This window comes from Ursus americanus, chromosome 3 (genome assembly GCF_024610735.1).
Source record: "Ursus americanus isolate L20-20 chromosome 3, mUrsAme1.1.p, whole genome shotgun sequence".
NCBI lineage: Eukaryota > Metazoa > Chordata > Mammalia > Carnivora > Ursidae > Ursus > Ursus americanus.
The window spans coordinates 69,764,434-69,786,861 of NC_142129.1; the positions used below are offsets into that span (position 1 = coordinate 69,764,434).

At 34.4% G+C, this 22,428-nt stretch overlaps 1 protein-coding gene across 10 annotated transcripts in view; it reads right to left on the minus strand.

Annotated features, from left to right (window-relative positions):
- The window catches only part of AKAP9 (A-kinase anchoring protein 9), a 198,269-nt gene that overhangs the window by 100,304 nt on the left and 75,537 nt on the right, over positions 1–22,428 (minus strand). For 9 of the 10 annotated variants that reach the window (XM_087861089.1, XM_045793284.2, XM_045793290.2 and 6 more), the window contains exons 5-13: positions 21,651–21,704; positions 21,116–21,286; positions 20,211–20,366; positions 19,165–19,362; positions 12,203–14,590; positions 8,394–8,607; positions 6,291–6,370; positions 954–1,092; positions 174–259 (exon numbers count right to left, since the gene is read on the minus strand). In XM_087861089.1, coding sequence (XP_087717215.1) covers positions 174–259; positions 954–1,092; positions 6,291–6,370; positions 8,394–8,607; positions 12,203–14,590; positions 19,165–19,362; positions 20,211–20,366; positions 21,116–21,286; positions 21,651–21,704 — 3,486 coding nt within the window. The remainder of the gene's footprint in view (positions 1–173; positions 260–953; positions 1,093–6,290; positions 6,371–8,393; positions 8,608–12,202; positions 14,591–19,164; positions 19,363–20,210; positions 20,367–21,115; positions 21,287–21,650; positions 21,705–22,428) is intronic. The other variant, XM_087861093.1, reaches the window with a different exon arrangement.

The window sequence follows — 22,428 nt, forward strand, 5'->3', positions numbered from 1 at the left end:
AATAAGTATTCAACTTGCAGAAATTCCTTTAGCACACTGAAATTATAAATACGTCACTTTTCCCTCATCTTTACCATGCTCACTTTTTTAGAAATTCTTGGTTGATGAAGAAGTTTACAAAACAGCACATGATACAATAAATGAAAACATACTACATTTTCCGTTTCACAGACCTTATTTAAACGTGTATGAAGTACCAAGAGTTTGTTGTATTCTTCTGTTACTTTGTTGAGAAGAGTTTGCATATTTTCTTGCAAGTCTAGATGATAAATAAACAATTATAGTAATTTCATTTTACAGTAAAAGTCTGCTTCTTTCAATAAGTATTATTTATCTATTAATAACTTTAGAAAATTGCCTGGTAGAAGTACACTTCACATATTTAAGTTACCAAAAATTTCAATCTCATTAATGTAAAAGACCTGCTACAAAGACAACTTGATGATTTCATATTAAAATACGTTAATTTGTTTTGGTATTCATTAATTTGTATATTTCGTTCATTATTCATATAAATGGATGGGGTAGAAAACACTTTACCTCTGAAAAAATACCAAAAAATTAATTGAGATTACAGTTTATAAAAATAAATTAATACAGGATTCTTATTAAGAAAGACAATGTAGGTCTTCTTATTCTTTAAAAAAATTAATCATTGACATAAATGTATTTATAAAGACAATAACTTTCAAAGGTTTTATCTATGGTATAAAATTAAGGAAGAATCATGAACAAGGAAAAACATGGGAGTAGAGGAATAAAGGATAAAGAGACAAGGAAACTTGTAGACATCTTTGGTTTTCTTTATATCACAATTATTGCATTACAAAAATAAAAATCTGTATTAAATATATTTCATGAATCCAAAAAGATATTAAGTGACTGAATCATGATTAAAAGTAAAAGTTTATCATTAAATGACTTAAGAAAATAATGTGGTCAGATTTTATTACCTTGAACTTCATATCTATAATCTTGCAATTCTAGCTCTTGATTTTCAGAAGTGTGCACACCAGAACTCTCTCTCTCTTCTACATTTGCTTCACATTTTAAAGCAGGAGTATAATGTTCACCAAAGACACTGCAAAAAGTCTATTAACAACAAAATTAGGTATTTTACAGAATTAAAATGTTGATGTCTGCCTTTGAAAGTCATTAAACATTATTTTCCTAAATGCAAAAGACAGTCAAAATGGCACAGAAAAATCAGTAAGAAAACACTCTTCCATACACCCTATCAGCCTACAAAATAAACAGTCAAGTCTAAATCTTTCTCTCTTTATATAGAACATGAAATTCTTACAGCAGGAAAATACTGACAATCTTAATTGCACAAAACTATTTTTTCTGCTTCTAATAATGAATATAGCCTGTACTTTAATCTACCATTTTCTAGCTTGGATCCTAGATTGACATTTTCACTGTAATGTTAACTACCCTTGAAAAAACACCAGCAGACAAGGACAGAAGTTAAAAAATGATGACCCCCATAAGAGCACCTGGCTGGCTTCAGCTGGTAGAGCATGTGACTCTTGATCTCAGGGTCATGAGGTCAAGCCCCATGTTGGGCACAAAGCTTACTTAAAGCATTTGACAAAATACAGCATCCTTTCCTGATTAAAACCCTTCAGAGTGTAGGGATAGAGGGTACATTCCTCAATCTCATAAAAACCATCTATGAAATGCCTACAGCAAATATCATTCTCAATGGGGAAAAGCTGGAAGCCCTTCCCTTAAGATCAGGAACACGACAAGGATGCCCACTCTTGCCACTATTATTCAACATAGTACTAGAAGTCCTGGCAACAGCAATCAGTCAACAAAAAGGGATCAAAGGTATCCAAATCGGCAAAGAAGAAGTCAAATGTCTCTCTTCGCAGATGACATGATACTCCATATGGAAAACCCAAAAGAATCCATGCCCAAACTATTAGAAGTTATAGAGCAATTCAGTAATGTGGCGGGATACAAAATCAATGCTCAGAAATCAGCTGCATTTCTATACACGAATAATGAGACTCAAGAAAGAGAAATTAGGGAATCCATCCCATTTACAATAGCACCAAAAACCATACGTTACCTTGGAATTAACCAGAGACGTAAAGGACCTATATTCTAGAAACTATAAATCACTCTTGAAAGACATTGAGGAAGACACAAAAAGATGGAAAAATATTCCATGCTCATGGATCGGAAGAATTAACATAGTTAAAATGTCCATGTTACCCAGAGCAATCTACACTTTCAATGCTATCCCGATCAAAATACCAAGGACATTTTTCAGAGACCTGGAACAAATAGTCCTTAAATTTGTATGGAACCAGAAAAGGCCCCGAATCTCCAAGGAACTGTTGAAAAGGAAAAACAAAGCTGGGGGTATCACAATGCCGGATTTCGAGCTGTACTACAAAGCTGTGATCACAAAGACAGCATGGTACTGGCACAAAAACAGACACACAGACCAATGAAACAGAATAGAGAACCCAGAAATGGACCCTCGGCTCTTTGGGCAACTAATATTTGATAAAGCAGGAAAAAACATCCAGTGGGAAAAAGACAGTCTCTTCAATAAATGGTGCTGGGAAAATTGGACAGCTACATGCAAAAGAATGAAACTTGACCACTCTCTCACACCATACACAAAGATAAACTCCAAATGGATGAAAGACCTCGATGTGAGACAGGAATCCATCAAAATCCTAGAGGAGAACATAGGCAGCAACCTCTACGACATCGGCCAAAGCAACCTTTTTCATGACACATCTCCAAAGGCAAGAGAAACAAAAGAAAAAATGAACTTGTGGGACTTCATCAAGATTAAAAGCTTCTGCACAGCCAAGGAAACAGTCAAAAAAAACTAAGAGGCAGCGCACGGAATGGGAGAATATATTTACAAATGATGCTACAGATAATAGACTGGTATCCAAGATCTACAAAGAACTTCTCAAACTCAATATGCGAGAAACAAACAAATCATAAAATGGGCAGAAGATATGAACAGACACTTTTCCAATGATGACATACAAATGGCTAACAGACACATGAAAAAATGTTCAAAATCATTAGCCATCAGGGAAATTCAAATCAAAACCACACTGAGATACCACCTTACGCCAGTTAGAATGGCAAAAATTGACAAGGCAAGAAACAACAATTGCTGGAGAGGATGTGGAGAAAGGGGATCCCTCCTACATTGTTGGTGGGAATGCAAGTTGGTACAGCCACTCTGGAAGGCAGTGTGGAGGTCCCTTAAAAAGTTAAAACTTGAGCTACCCTATGACCCAGCCATTGCACTACTGGGTATTTACCCCAAAGATACAAACGTAGTGAAGAGAAGGGCCATATGCACCCCAATGTTCATAGCAGCATTGTCCACAATAGCTTAATTGTGGAAGGAACCAAGATGCCCTTCAACAGATGACTGGATTAAGAAGTTGTGGTCCATATATACAATGGAATATTACTCAGCTATCAGAAAGAACGAGTTCTCAACATTTGCTGCAACATGGATGGCACTGGAGGAGATAATGCTAAGTGAAATAAGTCAAGCAGAGAAAGACAATTATATGATTTCTCTCATCTATGGAACATAAGAACTAAGAAGATCGGTAGGGGAAGAAAGGGATAAAGAAAGGGGGGTAATCAGAAGGGGGAATGAAGCATGAGAGACTATGGACTATGAGAAACTGAGGGCTTCAGAGGGGAGGGGGGTGGGGGAATGGGATAGACTGGTGATGGGTAGTAAGGAGGGCACGTATTGCATGGTGCACTGGGTGTTATACTCAACTAATGAATCATCGAACTTTACATCAGAAACTGGGGATGTACTGTATGGTGACTAACATAATACAAAAATATTAAAAGAAAAAAAAATAAAGAAAAAAAAAAGGTTCCACAGAAATTATAATAGATGGAGGCGTCTGGGTGGCTCAGTCAGTTAAATGTCCAATTATTGATTTTGGCTCAGGTTGTGATCTGAGGGTCATGATATCGAGCCCCGAGTTGGGCTCCACACTAAGCAGGGCTTCTACATGAGATTCATTCCCTTTACCTCTACCCCTCGCCCTGCTTCACACACTTGCTTGCTCTCTCTCAAATAAATAAATAAGTCTTTTAAAAAAAAAGAAATTATATGATGTGGGAGATTACATCCATATACTTTTCTGTAACATAAAGGCAGTATTCTGTGTTTTATACATACAAATAAATTAAAAATATTTGACACATTATCCTGGTTTCTCTCCTGAGCAACAAACAATTCTACCATCATTTAAAAACAATATATGCGGGGCGCCTGGGTGGCACAGCGGTTAAGCGTCTGCCTTCGGCTCAGGGCGTGATCCCGGCGTTATGGGATCGAGCCCCACATCAGGCTCCTCCGCTATGAACCTGCTTCTTCCTCTCCCACTCCCCCTGCTTGTGTTCCCTCTCTCGCTGGCTGTCTCTATCTCTGTCAAATAAATAAATAAAATCTTTAAAAAAAATTAAAAAAATAAAAAAAATAAAAACAATATATGACCCATAATAATTTGAGAAGCCCTCAAAATAAAATTTACCTTTGCCCTGTATACAACTGGAAACAACTTCTAGACTTAAAAACCAAATTGATTATTGCTATTTTTTGAGATTTGCTTAAAAGTTAAACTATACTGTCAATAAATTCATTAAATTTTCAGCACAGCTCCCAAGATGGAATTTTATCATGTTAGAGCTCGTAGAAACCCCATTTACAGATGAAGATACAGACTCAAAAAGATGAAGTAACTAGTCCATGGCAACATCAACATTTAGTGACAAAACCAGGTTTCATGAAAAATCCCAGAGGACCCCTCTATTAGAACAAGATGACTCATATTTCAACTTGAGATTAGAGATCAGGTAAAGACAATAACGAAAGGAAAGAACATACAATGTCAGTTTATAAATGAACTACTGTCACTTGGGCCCTCTTTGCATTATTTACTGACTAGCAACAATAGATATGAAAGGACAATGCCTGAACCCTTTGGCAGAGGTGGAAGTGGAGACTCTTGAGTAGGCCTTAGGGGTAGTTATTTCTCACTTTTTGAGGTTTTTTTGCAAAACGTTTTTTGAACAATATTATGGTATTATGGGAAATGAGAATCAGGGGCACCTGGGTGGCTCAGTTGGTTAAGCATCCAACTGTTGGTTTTAGCTTAAGTCATGATTTCAGGGTCATGAGATCCGTCGCAGGGTTGGGCTCCGTGCTCAGTGCAGAGTGCTCAAAATTCTCTCTCCCTCTCCCTCCCCACCCACCCCACTCTCTTGCTCACTCTCAAATAAAAAAAATCTTACAAAAAAAAAAAATCAGTAAGGTAGCTCTACCTGTCCCAACTAATACCACCCGCCTCCCCCTTCCATTTATAAATATAAAAGCCTGGGACAGAGATCAGGGACAAAACAAAGCATACATTTTAAATTTTGAACTATTTCAAATATGCAGAAAAAATAATTTATTACCTACCTTAAACAAATAGCAATATTTTGTCATATTATCTCCATGTTTTTTTTTAAAGAAATTGACCATTACCTAGAGATTTGAAGCTCTCTGTTTTAAGTACTGCCTACCCACTTTATTCACCTTTCCCTTTACCCAGAGGTAATTATTCTAACATATAGGCTTTATACTTTTTTCTTTTGAGATTTACTGATATTAATACAGATATCAAACACTGCTAAATGGAGTTCCACTGTGGAGGTAACACAATTTATTTATTACCATTATTCATAGTAATCTGAGTTGTTTCCCATTTTTAACCTGAAGATACTTTAGCAATGAACAGATCTGGTTGTGCACAAATGCTTGGGCTATAGGATATATACAACTTCAAAAATAGACCATGCCAATCTGCTTCTCAAGGTAGTACTTTCCCAGTAGCAGTATATAAGAGCTTCTATTTCACCCCATCTTCACAAATATAATTATACCTGGTAAAATTAAGAGTTTTTAGTTTTTGGCAATCTGAAGTGTGAAACTGATCTCACTGGTCTTGTGCAATCTCCCCAGGCAAGTCATCAGATACACTCAACCACCAAGGGGCAGGGGCAGGAAACAGACCTGTCTGGGGTTCTACTGGTCCATTCTTTTTTGTATTAGGTATACCTTTTGTCTGTTCTACTGTTAAGATAATTTACTTCAATTGCTTTTGTTTCAAAAGATTATCAGGAAACATTTAAATGTTCATTTTAAACTTAAAAACAAACTTTCTAAGCGCAGTTCTGAAGTATAGCAGTTCTTGTCTAAAAGTACTTTTTAACTAATTTCTTACCTGTGTAAAATAAGAACATTCTTCAGACACTGCCTTGCGTAGTTTTCCAATGAGCATTTGTAAAGGCTTCGCTTCACCACCTAACAGAACCAGATCCTGCATTAAACATTTAATTCACATTCTTAAGTACTATTATCATATTAAACCTATATCAACTGGAAGCTTCCTTTACAATAAGTTTTAAATTCTTTATCTTTCAAAGTTATTTTCCACTGCTCAATGTTAACTGCTTCAGATAATTTGTAGAATTCTGTTTATATCTTACAAATTGGTATAAAGCATAACTTACAAATTTTTCTACTACTACCAAATACAAGAAATACATCACATATCATAACCTATTTATACATCCATGGAAAACTGAAACAAGAATTCCACAAATCATTATCTGCCCTTTCTACACGCTATATACTATTGTTTCCTGTTCTCCTGTACTTTTATTTATTTAAAAAAATGCTGGTCATTACTCACTAACTTCACCAACCATTAGCAGACCAATTAACTTATAGTTGAAAATCACTGGACATCAATAAAAACAATACACACTTAACATCTTATTACATTCAAACCTAAAGAACTCCTTTAGTGAAAAGTATGATATTCTTATTTAAGTCACTCTTTAAATTCTCTCTGTTCAACAGAGCCACTGGAAAAACTTATGAACCATCTCATTCTCAAAAGATGTAAAGGGTGAAAGCCTAGAGATGTCTTGAACAGAGGAAATCTAGTTCATTGAGTGCTTAAATAATTATTAAAGATAAAAGTTAACTGCAACTAGTCTTCTATTTCAGGTTCTTTATATGTTCCCGCTTCCCACAGTGCCATCCTAGTCTTTTGGCCCACACTGCAGTCTCCCAGGACATCTCATTCTTTTCTCTGGCCTCCAATGATCTTTTGATTTCCAAATCTTTATCATAGGCCCAATCCTCCCTCTTGTCTTTTGGACTTGTATTTTTAACTACCTACTAGACAACTGTTTTTTAAAGTCAATAGGTATTTTCAACTCAGTATGTAACAAACTGAATTTATTATTTTTCCCACAGATCTGCTCTGCATCCTCTTTATGACTACAGTCATTTTCGATCCAATTACCCAAGCTAGAAACTTAGGAATCACTCTCAATTTTTCCCCTTTCCTCCACATATTAACTGCCGACTACTGCCTACCTCTTTTAACTCTTAAACTTTTCTGTTATAAATATTATTATTAGCAGAATTACTGCCAAAGTTGCTTAACTGGTCTTCCCATCACTAATCACCTCCCCCACTTTGCTCCATGGTTTTACTGTAAAATAAAAATTTTACTGTTACTTCCACTACTTAAAATCCTACAGGTCTTATTACCAATAGCATAAGGCTTACTCTTCAGTCAAGAGTATATAAAGCCTTTTCTAATCAAGCTCCTTTCAATCTTTCCAGTTTTATCTCCCACTACTTTCTTGTATAACTTGAACTCTCAATTCTCCAAAATGGATAACAATCTCTCACACGTCTATGTTTAAGACTCAGGAGCCTTCCCTAAAATTCTAACTTCCCTCCTCCTGCCTGCCACCTCAGCCTACTCATCCTCTCAGAAAGTATGAAACTTTTCTCCTTTCTTCTTCCATTCTTTCTAGTAATTCTTCTATTACAGAAATTGTCTTGTTGTTTTCTAAGAATTTATTTTATATTGCTTTCCCACTTGACTGTAACTTCTGGGGGGAAATGATTCAGTGATTTTAAATTTCTCAAGCACTTAAAAAAAGTGCAATGATTATATGAACAAATGAATCTAGGACTGGGGTACACAGTTACCTTCCTCTATGGGTTCTAAGACAAGGACAAAATTATGAAATGGTGGGTGAGCTCTAAGTGATACTTATTTATTTCACAGTACTTATAATTTTTTTTTAGAAACCATTTGCCCAGGGAGTGCCTGGGTGGCTCAGTCAGTTAAGCATCTGCCTTCAGTTTGGGTCATAATCTTGGGGTCCTGGGATCGAGCCCCGCATCGGGCTCTCTGCTTGGCGGGGAGTCTGCTTCTCCCTCTTCCTCTGTGCTCTCTCTCAGATAAATAAATAAAATCTTAAAAAAAAAAGAAAAAAGAAAAAAAGAAACCATTTACCTGTTTCTTGTGTTTTTATATTCTGTAGCTCTTGCTGGTGTATTTCCTGAAGTTCCTTTATCTTTTCCTCTTGGGCAGAAATAAGTTCCTCCTTAAGACTACAAAGAGCTTTATCTTTTTCATTTTCCATATATTCACGAACTTGATTCACATGTGTTGAATAAACCAGAGAGAGGCATATACGCTGAGCTTCCATCTGTAGCCTTAAATCATTCTTAAAGTGAATGTATGTACACATTAGAACATTTTTAAATGATTTAAAACTTTAAAATAATTTAACTTCTGTTTTTTTCATATACTGACTACAAGGGGGAAATACATGAAATTATAGTTTAAAACTTCATGTAAGTCTAATTTTTTTCTCACTTCATCCTATTGCACTGATATACCTATCTTTTCCAAGGAAAGTAGCATAATATTGTCATTACCTCAACTTTATGGTAAATTTTGATATATGGTATAGTTTCGTATGGCCTCATCTTTGCTTTTCATTTAAAAGTATTTTAAATATACAGAAATGCAAAGAATAATATAATAAACACTTAAGTACTCATACCCCAATTTAACAAATACAATTATTTTGTCTTTTTTTCCCCCATTTCTCTCCTTTCTACATACTTTTTTGGGTTAGAAAGAAAATAAAATTTAACCCACTATGTTCCCATTCTTCCTTCTCCAGAGGCAAACATTTTCACAAATTTGCAACAAGACCACTGAATTTCTTATACTATCACTTTTCAGTACCTATAAATAATACATTATATTTTATGTTTCTAAGAATTTACATAAATGGTGTAAAATGGTATTTATTTTGCAAATCATTCTTCTCATTCAAAATACTTGAGATCGAGCCATGTAGATACAGATTAATTTATTTTAACTGTGCTATAGTATCTATGAATACATGAAAATTTGTCAACTTCCTCCTTGGAGATCAACTGGATTATTTCTAATTTTTTGATATTTCAAAAATACTGCACTAAATTCTTACAGATATGTCCCTATACAAATACACGGGCACGTCCCTAGTAGAGTGGATCCCAAACTTTAGCAGGCATCAGAATAACCTGGAGTGCTTATTAAAACAGAATGCTGGGGCCTTTCCCCAGAGTTTCCAGTTTAGGAAGTCTGGTGTGGGGCCCCCAAACTGGAATTTTACCCTGGTTTCAAGTGCTGCTGATATTGCTAGTCAGAGACCATACTTCTGAGAACCAACTAGAAATGTAACTGTTGGGTCATAGGTAATGTACATTGAATGTATTAAATTTTACCAAATTATGTTTTATATAATTGTGCCAATTTACACTGATATTAATAGCATATGTGAGTATTCATCTCCCCACACTTTCTACTGTGGGACTCATTTTGCCAATCTGATGGGTATAAAATATTACCTTATGGTTATATCAATTTATAAGGTTGAAAGTATCTTTTCATGTTTATTAGCCAATTAGCTTGGTTGTAAGAGCAAAGCATTTTTGGGGGAGTCAGCATTATTTCTAAGCATATTTAGATTGCTCCGAGATCTTACTACTGAATAAATTATCACTCTATTTCTTCTGTGAGCTTCCCTCTACACACACATATTTTACTCCCCTTTGTCTTGGTAGTGACAACGGGAAGGGACAGTTTACAGGTCTGCCTCCCTTTACTTTATATAAGTTAATGTTAACGAGAAAGTATTTGAATGTCAATGAAAATGTCTTTAGCAGAGAAAATAAAATTCTTACTGAGAAAATTTGACCATTTTGACAGCTTCAAATTCAGGTCCTCTCTCAATAATGGCCTTTTTAAAAAAATCTAAATGATCTCTGGCATTTTTAGGAGTAATTAATTTAAAACCACATTATGTTTATGAAGACTATTCCAGATAGTTAACAAAGCATTAATAGTTATGCAACTTGATTTTTTAAACTCTATTTAGGTTATTAAAATGTAAAATATCTTCACATTTGATGTAAGATCATAAATGTGAATATACCTATAGTCCCCAACTTACAATGGTTTGACTTAGGATTTTTTTGACTTTATAAGATAAAGTGTAAAGGTGATACGCATTCAGTAGAAACTATACTTCAAATTTTTAATTTAAATCTTTTCCTGGGCTAAATATATGGTATGATACTCTCTTGTGATGCTGGGCAGCAGCAGGGAGCCAGAGCTCCCAGTCAGCCACACGATCATGAGGATGAACAAACAATAAATTACAACCATTCTTACCCATTCAAGCATTGTTTTTCACATTCAGTATAGTATTCAATAAATTACTTGAGATATTTAACACTTTATTATAAAATAGGTTTTATGTTAGATGATTTTGCCCAACTATAGGCTAATATAAGTGTTCTGAGCATGTTTAAGGTAGACTAGGTTAAGCTACGAAGTTCAGTAGGTTAAGTGCATTAACTTCATTTTCAACTTAAGATATTTCAATTTCCAATAGGTTTACTGTAATGTAACTCCATCATAAGATCTGTATTTATTAGAAATAAAAAGAGAACATTTTCCAAAGGTTTCCTACTGCATATAGAATAAAATCTCAACTTCTTAAAAAGTCTATAAGGCTTCCAAGATCTTGTCTCTTCTTTCTTTTTCAAACTCTTTTTCTTCCACTCACCTGCTTTCAAACTCAACTGAACACATCTTCATTCAGTTCCTCAAACTCACCTAGGTCTTCACAACTGCTCTAATTTGCATGTGGTAAGCTCCACCTTAGTCTTTCAGATCTCAGTTCAAATGTCAATTCCTCCAAGAGACCTTTTCTGACCATCCTATTTAATGTTGCCTCCACCACTACCCATCATTCTTTATCACGTTATGTGTTTTATTTTCTCTATAGATCTTACCACTACTTCTAACTATTCTACTTGTTCCCTTCTCTACTATCTGCTTCCCTCACTACAATATATTCTTTCTCTCAGAGAGCTCTCCTGCTCTCTTGCTTGCTAGTATACCTGGCTAGAGATTCAGTAAATACTTGTTGCATAGATTACGAAACAAAGTTTTACCTAACAGCATTACACAAGATATCTAGTAGAATTTTCCAGTTATTTCTAATATCAGTATACAACAAATATATTTGTCAAGAGTGATATATTATTATATGCATTCTTTAGTTAGTTAGAATTAATACTTTTTACCCCTTCAGCTTTACATAGTACTCTAAGAGAATTCTAGGACTGAAGTTGAGATTTTTTTTCAAGGAAATATATAATGTTGTACCTACTGAATAAGTAAGTATAAAGTACTAAATAGTTTAAGAGTTAATTTTTAGTTGTGGAACTTTGAAAATACCAATACAAAACAAAATGCTGAAACGAAGCTTGAAATTACAACAAAATATTACAAAATAACTTTTTTGAAGTCCAGATTTTCAACAAAATTATTGAAACTCTTGCCTCTCCAAAGAAAGTATGGAACCATTCCTATGCTTTTATTTCCTTAACAGAATATATAACATAAATTAACTGAAAGAAAGGCAACAGTGTTTAAGAAAAAAATAGATATAAACAATGATAGCTGGGATGCCTGGGATTGAGCCCCGCATGGGGCTCCCTGCTAAGCCCGGAGCCTGTTTTTCCTTCTGTCTGCCACTCCCCTTGCTTGTGCTCACTTGCTCTCTCTCTGTGACAAATAAATAAAATCTTAAAAAAAAAAAGCAATGATAGCTGATAGGCCCAAATGAGAATTATATTATAGGGTTCATTTTCATTATCTTGTAAGATTAACTGTGTTTTAGGAAGATGAAAACATTTTCTGCATGAACATTTTCACTATGCTTTAGCATCTACATAAATAAGTAAACGTACCTGTTCTGATTTAAGTACACTTAGCTCCCACTGAAGTTTATCATTTCTACTGGGTTCAGTTGTCCCAAGCGATGATCCATTTGTCACTAATGGCAAGTGATCCAAAAACAACTGTTCTTGCTTGCCTTCTTTTCCAACAGTCCTATTTTCAAAAGGAATTTTATCTTCCTCCATTATTTTTGATTCTTCAACAAAATCTTTATTTATTTTAGAAATTGACCCTCCAGAATCCTTGCCTGTCATAGTCACAACCCCATCTTTTAAAGAGTCTAACTGAACATCACACACATTTACATTTTCTGTCCGTTTATGGTTAATGATGATTTCTAGCTCTCTACATCTCAATAAAACTTGCTCTTTCTCTTGCTTTAAAGACTTCACTTCTTCACTCAGAAAACTAATCTCACCATGTTTCTGTTTTAATTGTTCAGAAAGATCAGACAATCTCTCTGACAGTTCTAACTTTTCTCGCTTGGTTACCTCAAGTTTTTCCATAAGTTCTGTTGTATCTTTCTCAACAACCTCACCGGTTTCCAACGGTTCTCCTATGAAAGTTTTGTCATCATCAAAGACTGAACTTTTCATTTTTACCACAGCTGGATTTATTCTTTGCAAATGATGAAGCTCTTCACTCAGTGTTTTAAGCTTACTTTTATACTCTACTTCTTGTTTGTTTTTGCTGTCTTCTAAGTCAGTTTTTACCTTGAGAAGGCAAGCATAGTCCTCCTGTAACTCCTGATAGTTAACTTCAAAGTTTTTTTCAGCAAATGAAAAAGTGTTCCTCTGCCTTTCAATCTCTTCACTTAGCTGAATACATTGTTTTTTGAGGTCCTCATTTTCCTCTGTAAGTATTTCTATTTCTTTTTGCCAGTTACAGTCTTGGGATTTGGACTTAATGGGGTCTATGAAAATTAATCTTTCTTCTTGGTTAACAGGAGTATACATTTTCAACATGTCTTCAAGGGCTTTCTTTTCATCTTTAAGAGCACAATTCTCTGCTTCAAGTTGTGTAAATTTTTCTTGAAGGTTATCCTCTTTTTCCTTGATTTGTTTCTCCAATAATTCAGTTTTAAGTTGTAATTCTTGAACTTCTTGCTCAAGTGTACCCTTTTCCTTTTCTTCTTGCCTGAGTATTTCAATTTCTTTTTGAAGTTCATTAATTTGAAGAGTCATTTCCTCTGATTTTGAATTCACAAGGGACTGCTGTAAATCTTTTAGTTTTGAAATTTCCAAAATTAATTGATTTTGCTTAGTTATCAAACTGTCTTTTTCAAACTGCATGGTTTCTATCTTTTGACTCATTTCATTCTGTAAGCCATCAATCTGCTGTTTGTAGTGAATGCCTAAATTATCTTTTAGTTTCTCAATATTTATTCGATGTTCAATTTCTAAATCTTCTTTCAGTTTGGAAAGTTCTTCTTCATGACTAAACAGAAGCTGTGTCCTCAGCCTCTCTAATTCAGCTTCTTGCGATTCAGCCATTCTGTCTAATACAGCATTCTTTTCTCTTTCTAACATTTCAAGTTTTATCTTGTAATTTGTAACTTCTGCTTCATGTTTTAATTCTAGTTCTTTTCTGGATTCAGATGCAGAAACAATCTCAGCTTTCAAATCTTCCACTGTACTAAGGGACTTGTGCGCTTCACTGAGTTTACTTTCTTGTTCAGCTATTGTCTGTCTAGCTCTCTGAATCTGTTCCCTTGAAAAGCTCAATTCTTCAAAAAGGTCTTCAAGCTGTCTCTGCAGAGCGGACTTTTCTCCTGAAATTACTCCTAGTTCTTCCTTGAGTTTTTCTTTTTGAGAGTTAGTATCTTGCAATTTTACATTCAGTTCATTTATTGCTATATTCATTAACTTTATTTGATCTTCATTAACTGTAATATTTGGATATGATCTTAAAGCATTCTCCATTTCTCCCTTATGTCGTATTTTAAGTTCATCTATCTGTGACATGTGTTGTTTTATTAACTCCTGTTTCATCTGTACTATCTGCTGCCCATACATCTCATCCAGCTCTGCCCGGAGCTGTTCTAACTTTCTTTGTGTTTCTTGTTCCATTCTTTGTAGAATATCAGTTTCAAATTGGCTATCTTTATGATTTTTCTTCTGAAGTTCTTCAACTGTCCCCATTAATTGTTTTATTTCCTCAGAACACTGTCTTTCTTTTTGCTTGGAATTAGTCAGCTCTAATTTCATATTCTTAATATCTTGGTTCTTTTGTACAACCTGTTCTTGTAATTCTTCCAGTAATTTATCAGCAGCTGTGACTTTATCCATTAGCTCTAGAGTTCTTTTTTCATTTTCTATTATTTTTCTATTTAATTCTTCAATGATTGCATCCTTTTCCTGTATTTCTTTATTTGAGCTTTCTACTTTTTTGTCTTGTTCCTTTAGAAAGAAAAAATGAAAATATGAAAATGACATTTTTAGTTCCTGGCAACTTACATTGCTTAACCTCAACACCAAAAGACTGAGAGAAGTCTGGTTTTGTTTTGTTAATAATTCTACAAAAAGTAACTGCAAGGCTTGCCCCTTAATTTTTCCCAAGTCAATGAGATGAGACTTGTGTACCCAACACTATTTGTGAGCAAACACTACAACACTGTTGGAATTCCTGGAAGAAAGAAATTCTTCTTACACTGCTATGGTTAAAAATATTAATTTCAAAATGAGTATGATTAAAATGTCTATACCATTACATTTCTTCTTATTAACTGATGAACATTCTAAGAACTTAATATTTTCTGTAGCTACAGTACTATGCACTCATAATTCCAGAAGAAAGTCTTAAATATAAATGAAGATTTCTTCCATGTATTCTAGTGACTTGAAGGTGTTTGATGGGCAAGTACTATGAAAAGACTAAAACAACAACAAAAGCAGGTTCCTATGGGTCTGCCTTAACTTCATTCTTGTGGCTAAGTAAATAAAAAATTTAGGGATATCCAACACCTAAGTAGCTAAACCTCAAACAACACGCAAGACAACTACACCATTTATGGCACATCAACTTGACCCTAGACTTGGGGTTTGAATAGAAATTTGAAAGAAGGACAGATATTTTCTTCCAGTTCTGACTTGGGCCTCTATTTTGGAACTGTATATAAGCCTAAATCTAGGACATAAGCCAAGGCACATCCGTAATCACAACCATTCTTAAGAGTGTTATAGCAGAAGCCCTAGAAACAAAGTTTTGACTCTGTTACTTAGTTGCCTAAATAGTTTAGGGCTGAGGTCCCAAATACAAAGAAAGTACAATCTACTGAGTGGAACAGAATATAAGTAGGGAAGTAAAATCACCTTACTGAGACAGGAGTCCCAGGCTAGGAGGACTTAAAGGCACCTTGAATGAATATATTCACATATCTAAAGAAAAAATGTCAAAGCCTAGAGAAAGGAAAGCCTCAGAGAGCTGGCAGTACTTATTTCAGCACAGTCCAGGGAAGAAAACCAAGGTGCCTTGAGACTGAAAATTCTGATCCCTCTGGGAAAGCCATATCTAATGTAGAAAGCAATGTAAGGGGTTGTAGCAAACGGAATTAAGGAATCTCAATCCACAAGCATGACTTTCCTACCGTGAGATGATGCATCAGGTTATCATAGCCTAATGCTACGGAAATACGACTCCAATATCCTTTGATCTCAAGCTCACTAAATAACCTCCTATTCTTATTATTTGGCTTTCCAAATTCATTTCCCATGGAAAGCAAGTAAAATCCAATGAACTTGAAGTATACATTCAAGTGATAATTATTTCTCACTGTAAATTAATCATATTATATTAAAGGGTTTAAACATTAGCCTTTTCAACTTGAAAAATCTGAGCTTATCTCTGAGACAGCTCAAGTCTCAGCTGATGGAAGATAAAAACCAGACTTCTCAGCATACAAGTCAAAGGCCAGATTCTGCACTATATAAATTAACTAAGGCAATGAATGTCATTCTGTGAAGCCTCTTGAGCAAAATCCTATCAGCTTTTATCTTGGTATCATATATTCCATCCAATGTCACTGTAAATTATTACCAAGTGCTGAGCCTTCTGACTTTAATTTCTGTACTACAATATGACATTTAAATCAGTTTAATCTCTTAAATCTCAGTGTTTTCATCTGTAAAATAAATGTAATATTTCTTCTATGTCATGGACTATGCTTGAAGCTAAAAGAAAATAAATATATTAATGTATTTTATGCTCACTGTACTATGTACAACTGTAATACATTATATACTAGAAATCATCTGTAAGGCACCTATAAGAAACCTATAAGAAAGTAAAATTAGTTCAGGAGGTCAACTTCAGTTGCATTATTAAATGAGTAATTAGTCTTGAAATGTTAACGCTGTTATAAAATCTGTAATACTTCTATTTCCTGATTTTCAATTGGGGGGAGGAACCCTCATAAAGCACTTAATTCAAAACTGTCCAACATGTGATATTAACTGCAAACAACAATAATTCTTCATTCAACTATTAAATAATACAAACTCATGGCTCATTTTTCTTAGTACTGTTTATTTCAAAATATAAGGTTTTAAATACCATTTATTTTGTGTTGCAAAAGACAGCTCTGTGGTCGAAGATACAATCCCTGTATTTTTGGAAACAGACCTGAGGGAGTGGGGAATAAGAAACTTCCTGCCTGTGACCACTGTACCATGGGAAGGTCAGAGGATTAGGGACAATGACAATGAGGCTGGAATCAAGTGTAGCTGTCTAGGGGACCACGACCATTTCAACTATCACCCTAATGCTCTAGCCCCTCAGCTGTGCTGATGGAACTATTACTCCAGGGGATTCATGCAAAGTAAAAAAAAAAAAAAAAGATAGAGAAATTATATATATATATAAACGAAGAAGTAACTGATGATGCAAGTATTCTGCTAACATTCAAATAAAGGTTATTCCCCCCATGAAAATGAATTATTTAAATTTTAAATACTTTAAATAATACTGCCTACTGAATATAATAAATGCAATAAAATCCAACTCGTAGGCTCTTCTAACTAAGGCCTAAACTATCTTTCTACACTTCCTCCTGTAAAGACTCACTTTCAAAGACTATTTGTAGTTAAACCATTTTTTGTTACCTAGACATTTTTAACGTGTTTCAGCCTGGAATTTTATATACACTCCATCCTCTACCTAAAATGTCCTTCTTATCTATCAGCTCAGATTCATAATGTATTTGCTTATTTACCAAATGAATATTTATTAGCTGCTAATGTGCCATACATTATGCCTACTGCTGAGAAAACAAAATATCATCAGAGAAATTATTCCAAATTACAGATTTGCCTCAAATATCATCTTCCCTTAAAGCCTACCCTGAATAACTTCCCCTATGAAGCCAGACCTACTCAAAACACTTTTTACCTATGCTTACCCTTGTTTTGTGCTATCTGGTATACATGCTATACTAAACCATGAGGTCCAGTGAAGAAAAGGGCACATTTTAGGCATCATTATTTTTTGCAAGGGCCCTATACAAAACAGGCGTTCTGTAAACATCTATCTAATGATTTTTAAATTATCTTGGTTTTAAAGCATACTGTTTCATTATTTCAGTATCGTAAGTTTGTATGTTTCCTATTTTCCTAAGAGTACAGTCTCTGGAATCAGACTACCTAGGTATGAAACTTGGCTCTACCAACTATTACCTGTGTGATTAGGCAATTTACTTGCTTTGTCTTGATCTCTTCATCTGTAAAATGGGGGTGATGACAGAACCTCTATCTCATAAGGTTATTACAATGATTCAATGAGTTAATATGTGTAAGATCCTTGAATATTGCCTGGCACCAGGTAAACAAAAGTAAATGCTAATAACTTTATTATTATCCAAACAAAATTCTTGTCTTGGTTATTTCTCAACTTCTTGCAGAACTTACTAAGTGTGTAAAAAGTACCATATTATATGTACAGTCTGTCTTCATTATTCAGATTCCCTACTTGAGAATCCATCTTCTTGCTAAAATTTATTTGTAGCCCCAAAATCAATACTCACAGTCATTTGTAGAAATGCACAGAGCAGCAAAAAATTTGAGTTGCTGGATATGCATGCTTCCAAAGCTGACATCAAACAAGGCAACTACACTCTGACTTCATGTTTTTGCTCATCAGGAGAGCATGGATGCAGAAGAAGAGGATGGACACAACAGGGGGCAGTGCAATATAGCACAAGAAATATGGTTCTGGGCCAGCTATATGGGTCTGAATCACAACTCTGACAAGTGGCAGTAGGGCAGCCTCAACACTTGTGAACCTCACTTTCTCTTTTGAAAAATAAGCAAAATATAATCTACCAGGATGAGTGTTTTTAGGATTTAAGATTATAATCTATGAGATATGTTATGTGTGTATGTATGTATATGTGTATGTAAATACAATCCCTAGGACATATGTGTATATGTGTATAAACACATAAATGCATACGTATGTGTGTATGGATGTACATATAAACAAATATAAACATATAAAATAGATATATTTCCCTTTCTTCCCCCCATGAGCACTTATTTGCTAAATAAGAGTTCCAGGCAACCCTATAAAACATAACTACCATAAATAGAAAATCTACTGTAGTTTTTTCTAATTAAAATCCATAAAATTTCATTTTGTCATGGAAATATTATCAGAATTTCATAACCACTGCTAAAATAAGTAGAAATACCTTTAGGTGGGGGAAAAAAAAAAGAATGGAAATTCTGTTTATAAATTTAGATTCTCCTGAGAACTCACTTTAACACAGGCTGATCACTTCCACTCAGTAATGAGTATTATCTTAAAAACTATTATTGTGAGACTCCCAATTGCTTTTGAAAGAACTTGTTTTTCATAAAGAGCTTTTCTTAATTATGAAATTTTGTAATTCATGTACATAACAAAAAGGATAAAAAGTTGTATAAAAAACTTCAATTATAAAGCTGTTATACATTGGCTGACTTCCTTAAAATAAACATACCATTTCATATGCTCTAATTTTCTCTTGCAAGAAACTAATTTGCATTTTGAAGTCTTCTTTCTTTTTTTGATAATCTTCTAATAAATGGTCTTGTTCTTCCAGCTGTTGCTGATGAGTGAGGATCTGTTGTTTCGCTTGTAATAAATCTGCAGCTGTGCTACTATGAGTGCTGTTTCTTAGAGTTTCACTAGCCTGTAACTTGAAAACAGAAGAAACCCCCAAGTTAAATTCTGAAGAGATTGCACTAAGGAAGAGATACCTTTTGGGGTATTACTTGGCACATAATTGCTCTCTGGGAAATTTGCTAGATTCACAGGCTTGAAACTCCAGTAAACATGGTGCCACAGCTTATCAGATGATTGTGGGCACATTATCCAAGCCAAACCAATAAGATTATTTTTCCCATCATAAAACAGAGAAAGTAGTCTAGTGAGATAGCTAAGACTAAGGCAGACATGCAGAAAGAAACGGGGCCTAAAAGACAGTACTTCCAGATGACTTTTCAATTTGTGATTCTAATCCCTTTCAGAAGTCTGGCTGTATTTTCACTCTGAATTCTGTAGGATAAGCTTGTATTCTTACATTAACTTCCTTCCTTTCTGCTTAACTATCTCAAATTATTTTCTGTACTTGCCATCAGAAACTTTGATTAATACCATTAGATTCTTATGGATCTGATTAAAGGTAAATGGAACACATTCTGTCTAGTTACCATTTTAGAAACTAAAATGAAATCATAGCAGGGTTGGCAGAAGGTAGGTTGTGACTACATATTAATTTCTGCAAAAATCTACCCAATCAGACTTAAAAGATTTTGTAGGCTTTCAATATATAGACAAGAGAGAAATACAGAGAAAATAACAGCAAGAAACCACACAAGAACTAGGAGTTAAAATCTTGGTTAACAGGTATTCACATATTTTCAACATGATACATAATAAGCAAATGGATTTTAAATAAACTTAAATTTGTGCTGAAAATTATAGCACTTTAAAAAAATTCATTACTAAAAATCTAATAAATTTTGTTCTATCAGTAATACTTACATGTTGGAACTGAATCTGTAATTTTTGACTTTGTTCTGTCAACTCTAAGAACTCTCTCATTGTCTCATCCTTTTCTCTCCTTGCTTGTTGTAAATTAGCTGTGAGCTGGGTTATGATGCCATCTCTCTGTTTAATGGCAGCTTCAAATTCTTGTAACTAAAAGACATCAGTGAAAATAAAAAGTGCCAGACTTATTTTTGAAACAAAATTGATTATTACTCTCGGTAACTACTCTTCAGAAATATAATATTCAAAATGCACTGACAGAATTATGATAATTTGTAAGTAACCTTATCCATTCTTGTCCATATATGAAAGATTAGCTTGCAGAAATTGGCTTGACTTCCAAATCAACTCAAAAAAAATTACTAGGTCTAACTTATCCATGTATCTGCTTCAAGAAGGACAAGTGCCTTTATATCTAGGGATGCCCCAATCTGTTCCTAGGCAACATCATCATAGACATGTTCAATTCTCACTTGTTTCTGGAGAGGATGAAACTAAAATGTATTCTGTTATCCTCATCAATGGCCTTTTCCACCTTGTTTTCGTAACTGACTGCCACAAACAACAGATGTCATTTTAACCACAAGCAGTTACTTTTACAAGGACTCGCTGACATTTTTAATGAGTTTAGGTCATCATATCCTGATGTGGTTTGCACCATAATTTTCTCTCAGGCTGATTACAAAAACATCTATCCTACTGAAGTGATTTCAGCCTAGCTATCTCATAAAGTTAAAAGATTAAGCAAGGTTGTTTGCCATATGCAGAAGGACAAATATGATGGGATGACTTACGTTACTATATGAAAACCTTATCTTTAAAGAATGTATGTATATCATCATTCAAATGTCCTATTTTTGTCTCAGTAACAAAACAAAAGCCACATAAAGTACACATACCTGCTGCAGTCCATCAGTCCCATAGGTGGCTCTCATTTCTTCTAGCTCTCTGTTCAGCTCTTCAATCTCATGCTGTTTGCCAGCCAATTCATTTTCCATCATCTCTAGGTGGGTTTGATTGTACTGTGCTCCATGTTCAGAATAAGAATCATCAGCACCAAATTCTTCTTCCTAAATCAATCCAAGATTTTTAATAATTCATACTAACAACATTCCTCAGGAAGAGAGATTTAAACACTGAATTCCATAGCAATATCCACTTTAAAATATCACTCATCACCTGAGAGTTTACTGGAATGACAACCTACTTTGTTATTATTGTGATATACACCTTAAAAGCAAAAACAAGATATTGCAAAATCTGTTACAATTGAGCTTTTATAACAAAAGGTGGCTAATTTTATTTTGTTAAACATTAAAAGCATTTAGAAATCACACACAGAAAGAAGTACATGCAGGAAAAGCTTTGTTAGTAAGCCAGATGGTTTTAAATAGTATAAAACATTAGTATCGTGAGTAGCTTTAAATACTGTACCCTTAATAAATTTGTAGGCTTTTCTTTTCTCACCACAAAACTGCAACCATTTACCTGTACAAAAACAATTTCCTGATATATTATGATTTTAGATAGAATTTTATTTAAAGCTAACAATTATATTTCTGCTAACTGTATTCATGCATATCTTATGCACAGGGAAAATGCCTCATTGGCAAAAACAGACACAACGATTAAATTTAAATCTATAAAAGACATTATGATCATTTCAAATGCCAGTGACTCTCAAAACATTTGAGTGCTTACAATGCAGAAGACACAGTACTGTACATTTTCATTTAAGTGAATTAAAGTTCTAAGTGCAGTTTCTATTTTGTCTTCAGAGGGGTAATTATAAACCTCAAGTTACTAAATGCTCTTCTACAAAATCCTGCCTTATAATCGTTCAAATAACTGTTTTTTGATTAAGATCTATTCATTTTAAGTACAATTGTTTACTGGTGCAAATTCACTGAAGGTTGGTAATCAGGTCAAGAAGTATGAGATGAATAGGTGAGGAACACTCCCCCAACTTTCCCTGGGGAAATGATAGCCATGCCAACCCTGACTGATGCAGAGATTTTCCGTAACATATTATTGCCTCTATCACAGACATTTGATGATGGGAGGAAGAAGGATGACAGAATATGTCTCCTGGTTTGACCTCGTGGGAGATTAATTTCCAATCAATTAATCTATTTAATAAACCCCTACTTCCTCCAACAGTGCACAAAAGAATTTCATTACTGCTTACATCTTAATTATTCATAATTCTACG